The following is a 22,771-nucleotide window of genomic DNA, read 5'->3' as shown; positions in this document are numbered from 1 at the left end:
CGGTGCTCGACAGTGCGATCGTGGACTGCTTTTTACTGCTCAAGGAGATGGCTCCGCTGCCGAGGGAGAAGACGAATCCTGACGTTGATAATTTGTCGGCTTTGTAACCGGCCCAATCGACATTTCTGTACCCTTCGAGTTGTGTCGGTGTGGCCGATTTGTAGAGGATGCCGAAATCCATGGTTCCACTCAAATACCTTCACATTCACTTAACACAGTCGAGATGGATGTCTCGCGGAGTTTGCATGAACTGGCTAAGAAGGTCGACCGGATAACTCAGGTCAGGTCGAGTAATTGTGAGTTAGATGAGGCTTCCGACTAGTTGTCGATAGAGTGTCGGCTCACACTCTCTTGTGCCGGAGTCAGCATCTAGCTTTAGGTTGCGATTGAGAGGGGTAGTGGCAGGCTTACACTGTGTCATCCCAAACTTGTAAAGAAGATTGAGGATATAGTGCCTTTGAGAAAGCATGATGCCGTTCAAAGTCCAGATTACTTCTATTCCTAGAATGTAATGACGCTCCTTCATGTCTTTCATTTCAAATCGGTTGGATAGGAGCTTCTTGATGTGCTCAATGTCTACTAAATCCTCTCCTCCTATGACCAAGTCATCCACGTAAATGATGATAAATACTTGTCCTCTGGAGTCGCTCTGAATGAACAAAGAGTTGTTGAACTTGGACATGTTGAAGCCCATTTGATGAAGATATTGGGTTATCTTCGAGTGCCATGCTCTTGGTGCCTACTTGAGACATCAGTCGGATGCGTACCTGACATGAATCCAGGTGGTTGCACCATGTAAACCTCCTCGTCTAATTCGCCTTGTAGGAAGGCGTTCTTTATGTCCATTTGGTGGAGGTGCCACCCTTTTGTTGTTGTAAGTGCGATCATAGTTCGAATTGTTGTCATCATTGTCATTGGGGCAAAGGTCTCTTCGTAATTGACATTGTATGTTTGTGCGTAGCCCTTCGCCACAAGTTGGGCCTTGTACCGATTGATAGTGCAGTCAGCGTTGTGCTTCACTTTGAAGATCCACTGGCATCCAATTGCCTTTTGATGGTGCGAAGAAGGGACAAGATCCCATGTCTCGTTCTTGGAGAGTGCTTGCATCTCCTCATTCATCGCTTCAACCCATCTAGGGTCCTTCGTGGGTTCAAAAAGGGTTTCCGGTTCTCGGACTATCACCACCTTCATCATGAATGCATAATGATATGTCATGTAGTCGTCGTAGCCGAATCGACACTATGTTCTTCTCTCAAGTGGATTGACGTGGCTCTCTTGGTGTCCTCATGATGGGCACATCCAGTCCACCATGCTCATTGCCTGGTGAGTGGTTCAATTCATTTCCATCTGAGTCTTCATACTCAGGCATTTTGGCCTTTCCTTTGTCCTATTTCGGACTAGGCCACGACGTGCTTTGGCCGCTTGGAGGTTCTTGTGGTCCACTCAACTTGGTTGAGATTGGACTTGCCTCTTATGTGGGCCCCGATCGATCCTCCTCTGCATCTATGTCGAACTCGGTTTCGACTATGTCGGATGGAGTTGATTTGTCCGTATAACAGGATGTCGATTCGTCGAGTACTACATCCCTAATAATTTGTACCTTCTTGGTGGAAGGGTTGAAGCACTTATACCCCTTTTGCTCGAGTGAGTATCCTACGAGTATACATTTCTTCGAGTTTGGGTCGAGCTTCTACCGCTTCTCATCGGGAATATGTACATATGCTATTGAACCAAATATCCTCACATGGGTTAGATCTAGTTTCTTGCCATAGAACTTTTTGCAAGGGGTAATATTGTGCACTCCTGATGTTGTGCGGCGGTTCATTAGATAGACAACCGTATTTGCCGCATCAACCCAATATGATTTTGGCAGATGTTTCTCGTTCATCATTTCCCTTGCCACCTTGAGTATGTGCCTGTTCTTGCATTCGGCTACTTCGTTCTGTTGAGGTGTGTGTCTGCAACTAAACTCCCTTCGTATGCCTTCTTGTCGAAGGTATGTGGTAAAGGCGTCAAAGAAGTACTCTTTCTCGCCATTCGATCGAAGGCATCATACATGCCTTATTGTTAGAACCATATTCTTCTAGATTCAATGCTAGTTGGGTTGTTTTGCTTCCGCCTCCGGTTCAACTTGTCGATGGCCCAAAAATCAAAGCATGACTCTTTTGGATTATCAAGATTGCGCATAATGAGTTATACCACCTCGTAATTTGGTTTGGCTATACCTACAATGAACATACATGGGAGCCTAATGAAAATTTTGTCAATGCCCAAAGCTTGAGGTTGAATTTCATTATCGATATCCTAATAAGGTGAATCCCAAATTGTGTTACAGTGTGCGGAGTTGATAATGGAAGGAGGGATATGATCTCTTTTCTGATTTGATATACATTTTGGTTTTGGTTAGTGACAATAGGTGTCTAAGTTGCATATACCAATAACGCATAGAATATAAACTTAACTTCCTTCCACGCTCCTTCACGTTGATATTTTTGTTGAAATATTAGAAAATCCCATGAGACACTTGCCAGTATTGAAAGGGGCATGCTAAAATATTTCAAGACTAAGAATACACAAATCTTCATTCTTGAGATTTGATTTTTAGATAAAGTTGTATTAGAGAAGCAATAGTTATACATTTGTTTTATTGCACATTTCGTGTGCAACATTGTTATTTTCAACCATTGGGGGGGGGGGGGGGGGGGGGTAAGTGAAAAACGAAAAATATGAGATAAATTTTATAATGAATGCAAATATCAAAGCCATCCTCACAACCAAATTTAACGATGTAAGCCAATGAATCGGTAGGCATGCATTTTTTAGGATCGAATGCATAAAATGTCATATATGATAGTTAAATGTAATCACCTCTATCTCTCATTGCTTAGTAATCTTAAGCACATATGTCCTCAAAGAGTGATGATATCTTTGATGCCTTAATATTAGCAACTTTACTATCTACTTATGGGTAATGGGAAACAAAAGACATGGTGTCGTTTTCACTACTTTTATTTTGTAGAGTACATTTGTGGGCTTTATGCACATATACTCATTTCACTTATTATTATTAATATTATTATGATCAAAATTATATGAGATAACGATAACTCATGGAAACGATTTCCCGAAAGTGGATGTATATCATTTTTCAGATTTGCCTCTTTAGAGCAACCATGCCTATATATGCTACTTCATGATTCATCAATATATTCTCAAAACAAATATCTAATGCATAATTGTAGTTGGAACATGGTGTTGTGTTCAAATTTTGTTTGGATGATTGCAACTTTGATATTGTTACCCTAGCAAAGTGGTCGTCAACCTTAGGGAAAATCGCGAAATAATACACTCGAGAATATTTCCTCGCTAATTGAAACAAGAAGAAAAACTCCAAATTTGCTCTGAAATGTGTGGGGATTGCGATATGAATTTAATGTATAGCTTCTACACAGAAACTGATAAAAAAAGTCAAGACCCACAACGTCAAGCTTTTCAAGCAAGTCAAGTTTCCATTCGACTTGCATTCTGCTTGGGGAAGGGCAAGGCCCATACCTTGTTGTTGTAAGGCCCCGTGTGCCATTTACTATGCCAAGTTCAAAGTCCAACTCTGGGGTAGCACAATAGTTGGGGGATGACTAAATTTACTAATACGAATGCAACGATGTCATAGACACAAACATGGACATAGGCACAAACAAACACACACTATGATATTTTGTTTTTTACAGAAGAGAGCAGAAAAAGCGACTTTCTGGCATGGTGCATTGCAAATGTGATATATGTGTGCATTACAGACATGGTTTCTCAGGCGGAACCTGACATGATAAATGCGATATATGTGTGCATTACAAACATTGTTTCTCAGACTGAACCCTGACGAGATAAATGTGATATAAGTGTGCATTACAAACGTTTGTTTCTGAGTGTGAACCCAAGTATGTACTGGCACCCCCCTCCCCCCCACCTTCCCGAAAGGGTAGAGCCAGAAAGAACAATACGCAAGGCTTGCGAAGGGGGTTCTTTTTCGGCCGCATGGGGCCCGACACATGAATCCACACCACACCCACACACTACACACACACCTTTGGATTTCCATTCCACCAAAAGAGTGTACATGCACACACACACACACACACACACACACACACACACACACACACCCTTTTCAAATAATTTCCCTCTCCCTCTCTCTCTCTACTGCAGCCTGAGAATCTATTATTTGTACAGGAAAACACAGGAGACAGGGGAGAGAGAGAGAGAGAGAGAGAGAGAGAGAGAGAGAGAGAGAGAGAGAATTTGATTCTTCATCATCATCACCACCACCACCACCACCACCAAGCAATGCAGAGAGATCATCCATCATCATCCATCATTGTTTTTTTGATGCCTTCATCACCAACATCCTTCTGTTATTGTCATCATCCTCGTCGCCCCGGAGGAGTTTCTTTCTGCAAAGTGATGCATAGCCACCAGAAAAAAGAAAATAGATCATTGTTGAGCAGAAGAAGAAAACGGAAGGGAACGAATCCACCCTTGGTACGTTTTTTCTTTTGTTGTTGTTGTTGTTGTGCTCTTCAGTATTTAGCTTCCGAGTTGTTTTTTCCCCTTCCATTCTCAGCGAGAGAAATGGCTTCTTTCTAACATGAAAGAAATGCATGAACTGAAAATGATAGAGAGAAAAAAAGAGTAGAATAAGAAGCCAAGGAAAGATTTAAGGTAATAAAGAGATTAAAGAGTGGAGGAGAGAAGAAAAAGAGGAGAAGGAAAAGAAGAAAAGAAAAAGAGACATAAGAATTGCACCAGATTCTGTCTGCAAGGAGAGAGATTGGTATAAACAATATACATGCATTTGCCTTCAGATAAAGGAAAGAGAAGAGGGGAAAGACGGAAAGATAAAAGAAAGTGAAGATTAAAGAAGCAAGAGAGAGAAAATTACTAACAACTCCATCATATTCCGTTTGTAAAGAAAAAGATTGTTATAGAATGTACGCACTCTTGCATTTAGAGAAAGATATAAAGATAAAAAGAAGGGGAAAGAACTAAAAATAGCATCACATACTGTTTATAAGGAAGAAAACTGATATTGACAGCGTATACACTTTTGCTTGAAGAAAATGGAAGACAAGGTTTTCTGACTCGTATGTTCCTTTTTTGTTCATTCTCAAATTTTTTTTTCCTTATTTTTGGTCGTCTCAAAATCTGGTTTCTCATTCTTGATTTGTTCCTTATATTTGTTCATTAACAAAATCTCAGTTTTGGTTGCCTTTTTTAGCTCATTCTGAAATTCTGGTTTGTTTTTGTATCTCGATGCTTTCATCTCTTTTCAGTTGAAGTGCTCATGATAAGAGATCAAGATATGGAGATAGATATGTCTTGTCGTCAATAACTTTGTTTTTGTTAGCAAGCTTTCACAGCAGAATAGTGCAGCCATATATGGTGATAGCTAGTCTCTTTCTCACGAAGGTTTTTATTACAATTTCTCATAGCAGAATAGTGAATGAAGGGAGCTAATCTATTTTCTGACGAAAGCTTTTTTTGTTAATAAGTTGTCGTAGCTCCATTATTGTCTCTCAAGGAATGTTGCTCTCTTTGACCCTCAAAAATCTGAGAATTATGAATTCTTAAGGGAATTTGTATAGATAAATTTTTCGTAAGAACTTGTAGAAACTGATCTCATTCGTAAGGGATGGAATAATTCTTTGAAAATATTCATGGCTTCATTTATATCGGTAAAATTTGTAAACGGAGATTCAGTATAAGGAAGCATCATTCTTAATAGATGAAATGCTATGCATTTCTATTTTTATACAGATAAAATTTGTAAAGGGAGATTTGATATCCAGAAGCAATTATTCTTAAGGGACGGAACCCGTTGAATGCATGTTGCATTTATCCAGATAAAATATGTGAGGGAGATACAGTTCAAAATCATCATTCATAAAGAATGGAACCCATCGAATGCATGTTTCAGGATGGATTGTTGCAATTATACAGATAAATTTTGAAAGGGAGATTTGATATCTAACAACAGTCACTCTTAAGAGATAGAACTCTCCCTTTGAATGTGTGTTGCAGGATGAATTACTGCATTTATATAGTGTTGCGTGTTGCACAGTTGCATTGTTGCAATTATTCTTATAAAATCTATAAAGGGAGTTTTGATAGGCAGAAGCTGTTAGCGTTTTAAGGGATGGAACCTTCTGAATGCATTTTTACATGTTGAAATTTGTGAGGGAGTTAAAAAAATGGCAATCAGGTACAAGAAACCTCAACTAAACAGAAATTTGGAAATGAAAACTGGATGCAAACTTTTGGCTTACTTGTTTAGATCCAGCATTGCACCATGGATCTGTTTATACAGATATTTTGTTGAAGACAGATCATTACACCATAAGTATGCTTTTAAAGATTTTTGTTCTATGACTCATCAAAAGTAGTTTAATGCATTCATTCATGGTTGTTAGTAGAATTCGTATTATGCATTGGAAGTTTTGAAGTTGTGATATTTGTGCAATTTCTCCAAAGGTACAGATCTCAACTTTTCTAACCTCACATGGTCGTGATGCATTTTTTCTGGACAGCCATGAAATGCTGTAACTTAGAAGTAAATTAATCTATGTTAGAAATAAATTAATCTATAAATTTGAACCATGTAGCTTGCTTAGATAACAATGTGAACTGTGCACTTGGGTATTTTCTGAGGTTTTTCAACTTTTACACTATTGTTTCAAAAAAGAAAATTTAAGATTAGGAGATCTGTCTAGAACACTTAAAATATCAATGTGAAAGAATGTATAGCAGAGGCATAAATGCGGTTAAAGAACGATTTACAACTCCACCTCTCCATTCATGGCTATAAATACAGATTGCTGTAGACGAATGTGTGGCAGAGGAAAATGATTTCAAAGTTGTATGTATGCTCTTACAAATAGCAAATGAAGCACATTGAATGTGCGTGTGCCTTGGATATTAAATTCTTTGAATATGTTAATAATTAATGGGCCGTCAGATTAGGATTGTGAGTTTGAACCTGTGGTAGAATCTCTATGCACAGAAGAGGCTCTTGTCTCAGGTGGGGAAACCAAATAGGAAATGATTTCATATAAAAAGTCTTGTAAGACTGCATATAAATTCATCTCCTTCCAATGTAACTATGAAATCAAAGTGAGAGGCATCCATTTCAAATCATATTCTCTGATGGACCATTCCCTGACCCCTAAGGGCAGTGATGGTATCGGAAGAATCAGAAATAGAATTCCCAATTCTCTCTACACTATACAGAAGAGGTGCGGTTTTTACGCTCCTCTTTGAATACGCTTCCACAGAGCAGAAATGAGCTCTTTATTTGCTTGTGATTTTACATAAATCAAATGATTTTCTTTAAATGACCATGTGGGATGGAGTATTCTAATCTATAATTTTGCCTCTGTGCTCAATTTGGGAAGCTAATGCCCTCTCACTGTGGGGTTTAAAACAAGTTGTGATTCATGTTTAGAAAGAAAAATTTCACCATAGGGAATTAGCATGTGTATGAATTAATACTTATGTGTGTAAAGTTGATATTCCTGATGTCTCATCTTTCTTTTTCCTTTGCTGCTTGGTTGGTTTCTGTGGCTGTTTGCTTATTGGAAAGTGCAATCTGCATACCAATGGTTTCGGGGCACGCGATTGACGGTCAAATCCTCTCACACACACATGCCCTGCAAATGAGAAAGGATAAGTGGATACCAGTCAAAATCATTGTAAGTGTGAATGATTTATACATTGAAAGTATTTTCATATTAAGGACTTGTTAACTTGAATCTGGCTTGCCCAAGTTCTACTGTGTATGAGAAATATGTACACTCAAGTAGAAAAATTGTATTCTGTTGACAGTAGATATTCTAGAGAATGTAGATAACACATTCTTGAAAAGAGTAAAGGTTGGTACATTCTGATAAGTAGGCAGGTGTATCTCATGATATGGCACTTCAATGTCATGAATATCTTTAGAACATGTTGCATCAGTATTTGATAGAAAATACAAGCAATATAAAACAATCTTTGAGAGAAGATTGAAAGAAATATGAAACAAGCAAAGGGAGAACATTTACCCCTCCAGAAACAGTCCTTTATTTCGTCCTGTGAAAAGCCTACAAAAAAGAAGTGATGAGGTTGTTAAATCTGTTGATTTAGAATTTTGCTGATGACATTTACTAGACAGGAAAATATATTTCCATTAATATAATCATTGGCACCTTTGAAAATATTGGGTACTGATGTGCCGAAGTAGACGAATCTTCGACGCAGGCTCCAAAGCAAAGAGCGAGGGACTTGAAGTGGGTGCAAGCTGCTTTCATGGTCAGCAAATACCTGAAAGATGTTTTGAGTTTTTAAATCATGCTATACAAAAGACAAGGTGTTTCATGATATAATGTGGAATACTGTCGAAAAGTTCATACCTCATTAACTTGAAAATAAGTTCCATTCAATGGGAAGCTCCCGTGCATTGCCGTTCTGCAGGGAATCTACAACCACAGATAATGGAATTAATACAAGAAAATTACAAACACTAGTCATTGTTATGGTCAATGCATGTTTATAATTGAGATCAAACATTCAGTATCATTAGTTAGATCTTAGACCCTGCTAAGTATCTGTATGAAGTAAAATTTTCAAGCTTATTAAATTTGGAGGTGTAAACGATTGTCTGATATACAATATGTGTTCCAAAAAAGATTGGTGCTAACATTTGGTTAAGAATGAAAGGAGTTTCATGTCCAGATGAAAATACACATGAGTTATGCTATATATTCAATATAAACATCATATTTATGGATACTTCTGGGTATGGGAACCACTCATATTCTTATTATGAAATTTGGATTAAGATCTTAAGGCACGAATTTACATTTCAATGTTCAAGATTCTCAGATATGGTGAAATGATCATATGGCAGGCATGGGACCAGAAGGTAGCCGAATGCAAAAACTTCACATTCAACTTCCACATGTCAAGGTATGGATGAACTTAGTTTCAAATATCAGTGTATGTGGGTTACCTTCTGGATCAACAAATTTAATTATAATTTCAAGAAATAATCTTCCTACCAGCAAAGTGCCTGCAACAGTCTCATCAGCTTGGGATGAGCCGCTGCTGCCAGTGAATTCATCCCTGCAGACTTCATCAATCTCCTGCTGAGACTCTGGAGTTTCACCTGTGGAAATAACTCTAAATTAGATTGAAAACAATATAATCCGAGTGTCTGATAAATATTGCAAAACCACTATGAGCAATGGGCTGAATATTTCTTGATCTGGAGAAATACCATGGATAATTGATTTAATCTCATGTTCAAGGTCTGGAATCCATTTGGATTCTGACAAAGAGAAGTCTAGGGTAGGCATTATAATTTTTCTGTTTCATGAGAGTAGATAGTTTTAGAGGGTTACTCTGTTACTATTGTATTTGAGTTTTGACATAGCTATGTATACCTGGACTCCAAATTGCTAGTAGGTAAGAACATGGATCATCCTTCTCCCGAGGGTCCACCTGTTGTATAATGTTTATGACAAAAATGTTTTATAACTGCTTTGTGTCAATTAAATTATGATTAGAATTGTAAGGAAAAAATATGAACCTTACCGAGTTTAGGAGGCAATGATCATCAGGGAGCTCATATCTGCAGAAGGAAACTAGTGAGGAGATTCAGATGCACATGAAAATAAGTTTTGGCTTGGATACCAGGTTGAGTCTCAATGAAAAGATTACTTACACATAATGGATGGTACGCATGCGCCCAACATTCTTCAATACTGGAGCAGGAATCCTAGCTGCTTCTGGCACCACCACAATAGCATTTTGTGATAATTCTACAATATCGGTTTGATATGTAGGTGTACATGCAACATCCGAATTGCTGACAGATTGAGAACCACAGCTTGGTACTCGTTGTGATGATGAGGCCAGCTCATCATTACAACACCTATTTGGAGAGCAACTGTTATCCTTTGACATAATTGAAGGCGAGGAATTGAAAACATGAGTAGCTGAGAGAGTTGATGGAATTGGAGCAGCTTTTGCTTCTTGACAAGCTAGCTGATTGTTAATAAAAGCAATGAGGGACTGATCTGATGGATTTAAGGCCATGTTTTCACCTATCAAATCCAAGGAATAGTCTTTGTAATCATTATATATATACATGTTGGCTCCCATGTCCTCAATATCCATGAGGTCTTCCTCATATGTTTGTTCTGGTGATGCAGGCATCTCGACATAGAAATCTTCACCATAGGAGGGTACTGAAGGACCATCCTGATATCGAAATGCAAGTGTTGTATTGCTGTCTATTTCTGAAACAAGGGGTGCTTCCTGGGAAACCTCAGATATATCTTGTGGATACTCTAGAAGAGCTGTTGGTTTATTATCCATATTCAAAGCAGGAAGGTCTTTATTATCACCTCCAGAGCATATCCTATTAGCTTCATCTTCTTTTGGCCCCGTCAAAAGTGGTTTTGCACTGCAATCACAAGGTTAATTGATCTTTATTAACATCTGTTTGTCTATTTAGCATCCATTGAAATATGCATGGAATCACACTTACTGCCAGTGCATTGGGTTATCCATTGAGACATTGCTTTTATATGAGTAGAAAATTTATGCATGTGTATACATTTATTCACAATATTAATAGAAGGCTCAAGGACAGCCACGCAACCACAGTTATGGACATCAATCTGTACAGGAAATACGTGACATGATGAACTCATGCAGAACAACAGAACATTGCTTGGCAAATACTTACGTGAATAATGCTCATGTATGAGTATGCATGCAAACTCATGCATATGTATGCATGTGCATAATTCATGTTAATATATGATGTATACAAGCATACTCATGCATGTTACATACAGAATTAGAGTATGTAGATCACCTTGCATAAGCACTTGCGAAGTGCTTGCATTCTGTTCGCAAGGGACAAGCATTGCAATTCGGTTTGCTCTTAGTGCAGAAAACCTGCCATGCATAATGTCACTTCAGAGGAGATATTGTCGAAGCTTACAGCAGTTTTTGTTGGATTTAAAACTTTCATTATTCTTACACCAAGTTTCAAAGTCAGATTTTATTTAGTTCATCTCCTATATAGCACATACATGCATCTCTAGAGAGAGAAAGTGTAGATAGAGGGATACCTTTCCAAAAGTTATCATTTGGTAATGGAGTTCATACCTGTTTAGAACCATAAGAAAAGAAAGGTATGAGATGGTTTCCTTCCCAAATTAAATGTACAGAGAAAGAAAAGGAGGTAGATTGTTTACAGTGTTCTCTGGTCAAGGGTGCATAAACGAGGCCATAGATACTTCTGAATTGTCTCTTGGATTGGATATCTGCAGATTACACGAATTTCAAATTGGTCTACCTAGGATCCAGAGGATATGAACACTCAGAAAGAAAAAGAAAACTCACAGCTCAACAAGGTGCAATTGGACTTCCTCAGGCAAGGGCTCTATAGGCACCCAACCAAGTCTCACACATATGCGCCCTACGTTGGTATCAACCTGAGAATGCAGCAAAAAGGTCAACACATTTATTGGTTTCTATTTAATCAAACACTGTAAATATGTACAATTTAGCTACCGGAAAAGCTAGATGATGTAGGGTTAGAAGGCGGATGCATTCGACACTCTTCACTCCTAGTCCATGAACACTCATAAGGTAGTCTCTGTATAGAAGTGCAAATAAGAATTAGGAAATGTGCGGCTGTTAGAAGGTCCAAACATAGCATCAAATGAATTGACATCAGTTACCTTGTCATTTCAGTTGAGAGATTCCTTAGCCACTCAAGGTCTATACTCCCGTGCTCTTCATAAATTGATGTAAGGAATGCCTGAATATATTTGTACATAAAAAAGAATTAATATACGTGACATTTGAAAGAGTGACAGTATATCTAGGCTATGCATTATCAGCTTGATCTTACATTTGAGATGGAGCAAGTTTATGCATGCTATATCTGTGTGCCAGTGTTTTTTTTGTATTACTGAATTTTATCAAGAAATAAAACAGTTATTCATCTGTTTTCTTGTCTTTCTTATGTTCTCTCTCTAGTTTGTGCTCATGAGCAATAGTAACAATGTTCTCGTAATAGGGTAAGAACGACATGCAGGATGGTGATGATCTAGCATTGGTAATGAAAATAGCAACATTTATTCAGTGTATTGCATTAAAAAGCTCTAAGGAAATAATATGCATGGCATGGTTCAACCTTTATTCGGCCACTCAAAACATGATGCATCCCACGCTCCTTGATAGTTTCAGCTAGCTCTCCAAGATCAGCAAGTCTAACTGCTTCCCAATTGACCGAATCTTCATGATCAGATGGCCTTGGTCTTTGTGTAATGGGATTATCTTTTACACACTTGGGTAAACCTTGTACCTCCCTTCTTAGACACTCCCAATCCTTATAATGGTTTTTCTTCCGCCCCCTTTGGTTTGCTTCTAGCTCAGCTCTTTCCATTCCGCTCATGCTACTGACAGACAGAGTTCTCTTCTTTTTGGTTTTGTCCAATTGGGGTACTAGTGTTGTGTCTAGCTCTTGACTGGTTGCTTGGATGATATCTGCCTGATAATTCAAATCCTGGATGCTATCCTGGACAGTGGTCAATTGAAGATTTGAATTTGAATCTTGCATACTCTGCACAGTGCTAGATGATCCCATTGCAGATTCTGTCTCGCTTTGTTGATCACTGATGTTATCAGATGCCATTTCTGTTTCATGAACAAGTGCAAAACTAACTTGCTTATCAGTTTCTAAAATAGAATATGATGTGGGATCTGGCTTGGTTGCCTCATCAAATTGAAGCATTCTGCGAACTTTGTTGTTTCTAGATGGAAAGGTTTGTCCGAAAGCTCCAGAAACTTCATCAACTGTACCTGTGGCATCACCTATGTCAAAGGTACAACTTGAATTCCTTTCATCATCAGATGCTAGAAGACCTGTTTGTCCTTTCTGAGGTGTTCCACAGGGCTGTGATTGAGGTGTATTCATTAAAGTATCATAATAACCCTTGTGTCCAGTGCCAAGTTGACCCTGATAATCAGGAGACTTTTTGTCTTCTTGTTTTACTGGTGTACACAAATCAATTATCTCACTGGTACCAACTTCAGTAGCTGTGCTTTCATGGATATCATTATTTTCCATATGTTGCTTTACTGGAGATGGCTCCTCTGCAGAACAGAAAAAACCCTTTTCCATTATTGAAGGGGGAACTTCCTCATCACACGGCGTCTGGCATGGACTCTGACTCATGTCATAAACCCTTTCCTTCTTTGGAACTGCCGGAAATCGAGATGCAACTGACATAAATGCAGAGCTGTAAAATACAGGGAAAGTACTGTTACTGCTCAGATAATTTAGGTATCTGGAATACTTAATTAATCAATTAGATAGTGGGAAATCATACATGTATTGACATGTTTTACAAGATTCCTTGAAATGGAGTAATGTCTGTTATGGTTGTAGTCCTATGTGTCATGATGCTAATAATATGTCCTAGTGATCAAGCTACCAGGCCTCCCAACTCATATATTTGGGTAACAACTTAAAGATCCATGCACCCAAAATAGAGTTTGTTATAGCCAGTTAAGGAATGGAGTAACATCTTGTGAAAGAGGTCATATCAAAACTTTAGGAAGAGGAACACTTGGAGAGAGTATGAATAAGAAGTCTCCGTCTAAGAAGAAAATAGCAGACTCTTACACAGTTTGCATGAAGGATTTTTTTTATTCTCACTGATCCAGGAGAGCCATGAGCCATATTCTATTGGCGTGGAAATGGAACCAAACCCGTAGATATCAAATATCATAGAAGGAAGAAAAAGATCAGAGTACATATGCCTAAACTGCCAAACTTATTCCTCTGGAACATCAGAACAAAAGTGTCTAGCTTGCTAGAGTCCATACAGAACAGAAGACGGGACTTTATCCTTAGGGAAGAGCTAGCCGCCCATAAGCCTAAACCGAGTTGAATGATATGAGCTAGATGCATCTTATAGAAAATACTTGTACTATATCTCAGGACTTTTCTTTAATGTTTGAAACTTAACTACGGTCGTTATAATTAGTATTCCATTTTCCTAAGTGCACCCTTGAAGTTGATTCTAATGACTGTTGGTATTTTGTGAACCTACATATCTTCTTTGTGTTTCACCTCTTCTTCTCCTTCTCCTCCTGCTCTTCTGTATCTCTCTTTTTATGTCCTCTCCCAATCCCTATGGAAATCTGAACCAAGGCCATATGATATTTCACAACCTTCTTGGGTTCTGAAAGTTTCAGTCTTGAAGTTTGTGGCCATATGCCACCATCCCAAATGAAGCTTTTAGATTTGCAGGTCCCAATTAATATATATCAATCACGTAAATAGTTGTATATTCTTGATCATTATTGATCGACGAGTTTGATACGACATGGAAAGTTATCTTGCGCTTCCTAAATTCAAAGATAGTTCTTGAAACAGAGTCATTACAGTGAAAGAGGTTTACCTAGACAAGTGGTCAGAAACATTTTGAGTTAGAAAAGCTCCAACAACTGAGTCCACAATTGATCCTTTCCAAGGAGAAAAACGACGGTCTCCTGCAATTTAGAATCAGTTGTTAATTTAGCCTCATGTAGACAATGTTAATATTTTTCCCTTAGAAACTGCAATTTACCTTGAACAAAATGCATTTTCTGGATAAAGATATCAATTTTTTTTTTCATGTCTGCTCTCTCCTTTTCCCAATACTTCTTTTTATCAGGATCAGTATCAGTTTCTGGACTGCCTCCATTCTCAAGTTGAAGCCATACTCTTTGTGATTCAGGATCCAGCTGAACTTTTGCTCGGATCTTTTTGTAAGTTCTTATGGCTCTAGATAAAACAATGTCCCTCTTCTCATTATATGGAACCATCTGCAAGCTGTCATGCTTTGATATATTGACCAATGACAAACTTCCATTCGAAACCACCAATTCAGTTGATCCTGTTGAGGAGGTTTCACCTGAGAATAGACACAGAGGTAAGGCATGGTCATGTGACTTTTGCATTCCAGATGCCTCACAGTTTTGGCCATATAGAACAAGTTCATTTCCTTCTACTACTGAAGTATGATTTTGCGGTTCATTGGTAGATATTACGTTCCATGATGCTAGATCTTTTTCTCCAGCACGGCATTTCTCATCTGATAGACCCAAGAAATCAACCAGTCGGCGTATGTCTGGATGTGATACTACCATTTGGCCAGCACCTATAGAGATTTCTCTCTGGTTGATTGAAATCCCATTGTTGGCACTTGTACACTCGTTATGAGTGATCATTCCCTCATTACAGAACAGCCCAAAAGCAGAATTTCCTCCCTCTTGGTAAACGAATTTTCCAGTGTTGCTGGCCTCCAATGATTCAAGATGGGAGGACGTTTGTGGTTCAGCAGCATCACCATTTTGAACTTCATGTTTTGCATCTCCATATATATGAGCTGCTTTGCCAGCATCCCCAGGCATGCCTGGTTTTCTTCCTGGACGACCCCTTGGCTTAGTTTTGTCTCTTAGCACTTTGCATCGAACCTTTTTCCTTCTTTGTTTTGATTGAGGTTCATCTTGACTATCTTGCAAGCTTCCTTTTCTCATCTCTGTGCGGAGACTAGAAAGCCTCTTGGACTCACCGACGACCATGCTTAACTGCCCTGTTTTTGCATCATAATTTGTGCTTGCTGAAGCTGATCCCTGCTGCATATCACCGCAAGCTGGAGAGTTTCTTGAAGGTGAAATATGTAAAATACCATTGGAATGGGCTTCCGGTGCTCGAAAATCTGTTGGGCAAAGAAAATGGTGCAAAAGTTAGAGTTAAAAAACCATTGCAAATGATCTATTCTGCTATCATAGTAGTTAACTACATACTCTGTTTACTTGTATAATGATTATTGGCCACTGCAACATGGTCCTTTCCAGCATCAAGAGAAGAGGATTTTATGGGTTGACTCATGTCATAACTTTCGAATTGCCTCAACAATGCTACATTAGAAGTGAATGATTGTTGGGCGAGGCGTTGCTGTACTGTCTCAAGGTTGTATGCATCAAATTGTTGCAACAAGGGTTTATTTGGTACTTGTCCTTGTATTGTGACTGGGGGTGAAGGGTGGATACCTCGATAGGATTGTGTCTCCAATGAACTCCTATGAGAAAAAAGGTTAGAATCTTGTGTGTTTGTAAAAGCCCATTTATGCTGGATATGTTCGGATGGTGGCAACTGGTTATTGTGAAGTACATCTGGAATATTCATATGCCTTTGTGAAGCACCTTGGTTGCTGAAGGCTGAATTTTCGTTTAATTGGTGGTGCAAGGAGCCTGCGATATTTGAACCAGAACCACTTCTGTGTGCAGTAAGTTGTGTATTGGTGCCAACCCATCCTGATTCCTGTTGGATTGTGGGTCTATGGTTTACAGAATTCCCATTCATAATGGTTTGAGGAGATTGAACAGGAGGTCTTGAATCTACAACCCTAGAAGTGGACCATTGCATTTGAGAAGAACTCACACCTCTATTTTCTGCAGGTGAATTTATGTTGGACACTCCATTTAAGCATGTGTTCTGTTGGCTTGAGAGAGAGAACCTCTGCAATATATCTGGGGAAGGAGATCTTACTAGCATGGGAGGTTCACAAGAAGGGTGGTGGTTGGATTGCGCCTTCAACCTATGCACTCCAGGCACATCGGAAAATTGCGTCGAGCTTTTATCACAAATTTCTTGTGGTTGATCTAAGCTCTTCATGAAAGTGAACATGGATCTGTGATCTTGGGCTGATCTGTTAGTTGCTGCTGGATTTTCCGTTTCCCTACCATGCTCTGTAGTCAATTTAGAATGATAAATTGGACCCTCTCCACATATTCTTCTGTTCTCTTCCTGGTTTAGAGCTTGTGTAGGTTGATCCAAGCTTTGCGTGTATGCAAACATCGACCTGTTATCTTGGGGTGATCTGCTAATTGTGGCTGGATTTGCTGTTTCCCTACCATGCTCTATATTCAATTTAGAATGATAATTTGTACCCTCTTGACACACCGTCCCTCTTTGCTCTTCCAGATTTAGAATACCACCATGGCATTGATTAGCTTCACTCAATCTACCTGGATAACTCCAAAAACTTGAGGTTTTCTCTGAAAGTATTTGTCTTTGCTCTTGACCTTGCTGGTAAGTGGTGAGTGGGCTTTGAGTGTTTTTTGCAGATCCCCCAGTTTCTTCCAAAGTAATAGATCTAGCAAGATATGGGTTATTTGTGCCGCTTTGTGTGCTTACAGGGGGTATAATTACTTGTTCTCTTCTATCTTCACCAAATAAAGCTGGATTTGCTCCAAGGGAAGCAACATTTGGACTCTGATATGAAGGGTTAGTGAGGCATATATCTTGATCTATCATGTTCATTTCTTGCGAGGGATCGGGTTCAACCAATAAACGGAATAAACTGGTAAAAGGAGTTTGAGTAGTAGGACTCTGCCATTGAGGGCTCTTCCTTGGGGCCATATTATTAGCCATGTTTTGAAACATTGTGGAGCTTAATTCTTGTTGATCTCTTGACTCTTGGATAGTCATCCCCAGAAATACTTCTGCTTGGTTGATTTATTGTTGTATCTGCAGAAAACTTTTATGTTATGCTCTGAACTTGTTTTGATTATATATCTCTATGCTCTAGATTCCTCTAGCAATAGCGGGCCATTGGGACTGAAATGATGCAGAAAGTAGTGGAAATGGTTTCCTAACGACCCATCACTATGAAATGATGCATTTCTTGAGACTCCAATGTGGGTCAGAGAACTGCGAATTATACTTATAATTCGCACAAAGCTCGACTTTCTCTCTATTTCGTCATGTTTTTCGTCGCAATAAACTCATCCAAAACCACTTTTTTGTGTTCGTTGAGAAATTCGGGTTCCCCTCCATTCCTGCCATAAAATTCATCAAACTTACTGAAAATTCTGGCAAACTTAGAAAAAATTGATGCAAAATTACACAAGTTATGCAAAATCAACTATTCTGGGAAGACGGGGAAAAGGAGAATATGGCAAATTGCAGAATGATAATGACGAATTGGTGGGAATTTCCCTGAGTTAGTTAAGAAAATTAGGAAATGACACCGAATTGAGAGGAAATTCACTGAATTTTTCCAGTTCCTTGTCCATTAAAGAGGAATTTCTCTTGCAGATCTCTAAGACATAAAGCTTTCTCATGTTATACTTCCATTGAAGCTGCAGATACCCTAGATCTAGGGAAATTGAGATGAAATGAAGGGTCCATAGTGCTATGATGAAACTAAAATTCTGGAGATTATGATATGGGTAGAAACTACACGTTGCAGTATAATCATATGCTTACCTGAAGGCTCTTAGTATATATAAAATGCCTTGAGATGGATAATCGAGATCTGTGAGGGTATAATTGAGATGTGAACAAGAGGCAAAGGGAGAGAGAGAGCAAGTGAGGGAGGGTTCAGAAGAGAATTCAGAGCAAATTGTTGAGGAAAGGCGAGTAAAGGGGCAGAAGGAAAGCAAAAATGGGTTGAAATTTGCAGGTTTTTGATTAGAGAGAAGGGGCAAAGAGTGAAGGGTGCAGATGGAGAAAAGGTAAAGCTATCTATCTCTCTCTCTACTCAAGGATGTTAAAAGGTACACAACAGGACGTCAAAAAATGAAGGGGGAGACTTGCAAATAGGTAAAAAGAAGAGAGATTGCTGATACTTTTTAACTGGTGTGGACGAATGGGGAGGAAGCAGTGAGTAAATGAGGAAGTTCGGTGATGAATATGAGAGAGAGAGAGAGAGAGAGAGAGAGAGAGAGAGAGAGAGAGAGAGGTTTGCCAAATTCAGAATTATTTCTAAAGTTGATTAATGAAAAGTAGTCACGAAGATGGATAGAGAAAGAAGGGCCTACAAAGATAGAGAGGGATTACATGATCAATGATGGGTGATTAGTCTCTGCACAACCTCTTATACCGCATCATTAAATTATACTAGGTCATAGAGAGATGAAATAAACATTTATATTAACACTTCAATGGACCTTTTACTGAAGTGATTACGCATGGTCTCGTGAATTAGAGAGACAATCATACATCCTCTCTCTGTATGCCACCCCCTCATGTGTGTGTGAGACTTGAGGTAATTACATATCCTCTCTCTAGATCCTGTCATAAATGAGGGAGCCTGGAGGTAATTACTAATGATACATCTTCTCTGTAGATCCTCTCATGAATGAGGGACTTGAGGTAATTATACATCCTCTCTCTTGCCTAGGAGAGAGATTTGATGATTGATCCGAAGGTGTCTAGGTCTAGGGACAAATGTATGAGAAGTAGTGCCATTCATTTCCTCGATTATAGTTCCATCTTCTCTGTCTTTCTCATTCAATCAACTGATTAAGTGTAAAGTCTGTGTGTGTGCGTGGATGTATATGTATATGTATATATTTCTTCTCTCTTCTCTCTCAGTACCTCCACTTTTAGGGATGGGAGAGAAAGAGGTCCACAATCCCACCAAAAAGCACCGCACTTCCTCCACAATCATTAAGTAATTCGAAAGAAATGTTGGGTTATCCAAAAGGATTATCCAAATCTATTCATAAGCTTGTATTGTGGTGCTATTTCTATTTTAACAAAATGGAAGGCAGGCAAAATAATGATGACGATGGTTTTGGGGACTCTCGGCTATCTTTAGATGCCTCTCTCCTACTACACGGTAATCTCTCTCTCTCTCTCTCTCTCTCTCTCTCTCTCCCTCTCTATTTATCTAAAGTACATATGGCTCAGTAAACTCTCATCTTGCTCTGTAAAAAACAAAAAAAAAACAGTATCATCCTAACATCGTAAAATGAGCTATTCTCTCAGCATTGTAAACTGTTCTCTATCTTACGATTATAATATGGGCATTTATCTCCCTTAAGATTGTATAATTTGTGAGCTTTCTTCTTCTCTTAAGATTGTAATTTTCTCTCTCTAACATTGTAAAATGAGCTCTCTCTCTCTCTCTCTCATCCCAATGAGTGCTTTTCTCTCTAGCACCAGCCTGTCACGAGAAACCCATGGCCGTGCAATATTCACCCTCCCCTGTTTCTCTCTCTCTCTCTCTCTCTCTCTCTCTGTTATGCTCATTCATTCATTTCGTTCATTCAATCAATCAATCAATCAACCCAACTCCCACCCAAACCATGCTCTTCAAAATTTATTTTCTTTCCTCTCCTCTCCCTTTGTTCTTCCCCTGCTTTTAAATTCTATTTTATTTTTTCTTTCCTCCCATTTTTATTTAAAAAAATAAAATAAATAATCTTCTCAATTTTTTTTTTGACAGTTAGTTTACCTTGCACTTTCGGCAAATTTTGGTGATGGGAGGGAAGAGGAGGGAGAGGGGGATCAATTATGTATACATATATAGAATGATGAGAGAAAAATGCGTGGGAAGAGATGGTAGGAGCTCAAAATCCATATATAACATTTCGGGAATCCCCCCCTTCTCCTTCCAAAACCCACCCACTAGACCGACAGCAGAGACAAGAAAAAAAGGAAGAAAGAAAAAGAAAAAGACAAAGAAAAAGATAAGAGAATAGAGAGAGATAGATAGATAGATATGCATAGGACAAGACAAAAACACTCTTGCCTCCATTATTTCTATGTCTAGAAAGGCGTGACAGAGAGAGAAAGAAAGAGGGTATATTATACATATATACATGTATATATGTATTATACATTAGGGAGAGACTGTAAATACCGAAGAGAGAGAGAGAGAGAGAGAGTATGTATATGAACATGTGTAGAGAGAAGATATATGTAGATTAATGTATCATATACGATGTTCACACAAGTATCTGTATACATCTAGATATTTATTGTAATGTATTCTATGCTATATACAGATATAGATATTAATTTTGTTTGGGGATAGAGAGAAGGGGTGGTGTTTGCTTAGGGATTGTGAGCCCACTATATGGCTTTGCACTCATAGTTAGTAGGTGTAGAAGGAAGAAAAAGGTGGAGGGTTCAAATCACGAGTTAGTAGGAGCACAGAAAAACTTGGAAAGAGAGAGAGAGAGAGAGAGAGAAGGTAATGAAAAAAAAAACAACGCTTATGAAATCCACAAAAGAGTAAAGAAAAAGGGGAAAACATCTGCATTGTCTCCCCTTCCATATACAGCAGTAAAATAAACGAATAATAGTCTTCCTGAAAAGAAGAAGAAGAAGAGTTAAAAAAAGAAGAAGAAAGAAAGTAAAGAAATGAAGGGGGGAGACAGATCTACAAAAGAAACAAAACAAATGGACAAGTATGTGAATATATGTAAAACATATATATATATATATATATATATGTTATGTTTTAGTCTCTCCCCACTCAACTCACTCACACATGCAGCTGAAACCTAACACTCTGATTCACGAGAGAGAGAGAGAGAGAGAGAGAGAGAGAGAGAGAGAGAACACATGCAGTTCACTCACTATGCACTCATTATTTGCTTCTATTTAATGTACATATTGTGTGTTTATATACATCATGCATACATACATACATACATTATTACCTACATGTTATCATTCATAACACTACAAACCATATATAACACACAGTAACAATAAATCTAGACTCTTGAGGTTGGTTTCCTCTTACTCCACTTTTTCTCTCTTTTGTTTTTACCCCCCCCCCCCCCCCCCCCCCTTTCAATTCACTCTCTCTCACTCTCTCTCTCTCCCTGCTTCCATGGAAACCGTACTCTGTTGTCCTTTTTTCACAAGTGCCACGTGGCATTGCTGACTGTACTCCCCCCCCCCCCCCCCCCCCTTTCTTTTTCTCCATCCATCCTATTGTGTGTATGTATCCGTTGCTTCTCTGTTTGCTTCTTCCTCCCACCTCTTTATGATGATGACCTTGCGTGCTGACTGTACCTCTCTCTGTCTCCGTCTCTCTCTCTGTCTCCCTCTCCCTCTCTCTCTCTACATACGTGTTCACAGGAGGAAGAGTCAGTTGCTGCTGACTCATCACTTGCCCCTGCTGAGTCAGCTCTCTCTCTCTCTCTCTCTCTCTTCTCTACCCCTCCAATACCCTTTTTGGTCTCTACCCTGTCTGTCTCGTTTTGCTGACTCATCTCTCCACCGTGTGTCCGTGTCTGTCCTCGTTTTGCTGACTCATCTCTCCACCGTGTGTCCGTGTCTGTCCTCGTTTTGCTGACTCATCTCTCCACCGTGTGTCCGTGTCTGTCCTCGTTTTGCTGACTCATCTCTCCACCGTGTGTCCGTGTCTGTCCTCGTTTTGCTGACTCATCTCTCCACCGTGTGTCCGTGTCTGTCCTATTTTGCTGACTCATCTCTCCACCGTGTGTCCGTGTCTGTCCTATTTTGCTGACTCATCTCCCTTTTGCTGAGTGGTTCTCTTTTATAGTCTCTTTCTTGTTCTTTTTGGTCTTTGCTGACTCATCTGTCTCCCCTGTCCACTTTTTGTTTTATTTTTTTGCTGCTGACGTGGAATGGGCACCTCCACGAGTGCACTTTCAACACACAATCTGCTGACTCAGCTGCCCTGCCCTGCCCCCTCCCCTCCCCCCCCATCTTGCTGACTGTACACCACCACGCTCTTACACTCTCGTTTGGTTTTGCTGACCGTACACTCCACGTGTGCATGCGCTCATGCGTTGGTTTGCTTACCTACTGTAAACACTACACTCCACGTGTGCAGTCCCCTCTCGTTTGCTGACTGTACACCCTCCACGTCGTCTCGCACTCTTCCTTCAT

The 22,771-nt window shown here is 39.2% G+C and overlaps 1 protein-coding gene across 1 annotated transcript; it reads right to left on the bottom strand.

Annotated features, from left to right (window-relative positions):
- Positions 1-6,775: 6,775 nt before the first annotated feature.
- Positions 6,776-18,696, bottom strand: LOC147855642 (uncharacterized). Its single transcript, XM_087330119.1, has 19 exons — positions 18,380-18,696; positions 15,913-17,949; positions 14,691-15,824; positions 14,523-14,613; positions 12,248-13,355; positions 11,790-11,869; positions 11,620-11,704; positions 11,449-11,540; positions 11,301-11,369; positions 11,175-11,211; positions 10,916-10,998; positions 9,755-10,498; positions 9,625-9,661; positions 9,474-9,531; positions 9,090-9,196; positions 8,442-8,507; positions 8,238-8,352; positions 8,094-8,132; positions 6,776-7,700 (listed from the first exon to the last, which is right to left on the bottom strand). Exons 2-19 carry the CDS (start codon positions 17,597-17,599, stop codon positions 7,543-7,545), a joined length of 5,790 nt encoding a protein of 1,929 aa, XP_087186245.1. The 5' UTR covers positions 17,600-17,949; positions 18,380-18,696; the 3' UTR covers positions 6,776-7,542.
- Positions 18,697-22,771: the final 4,075 nt, after the last annotated feature.

This window comes from Azolla caroliniana, unplaced genomic scaffold (genome assembly GCF_043228905.1).
Source record: "Azolla caroliniana isolate FFs.n. ecotype wild unplaced genomic scaffold, voAzoCaro1.0.p SCAF_14, whole genome shotgun sequence".
Classification (NCBI taxonomy): domain Eukaryota; kingdom Viridiplantae; phylum Streptophyta; class Polypodiopsida; order Salviniales; family Salviniaceae; genus Azolla; species Azolla caroliniana.
Note: the sequence above shows the minus strand (reverse complement) of the source record. Positions and strands in the feature narration are given on the sequence as shown.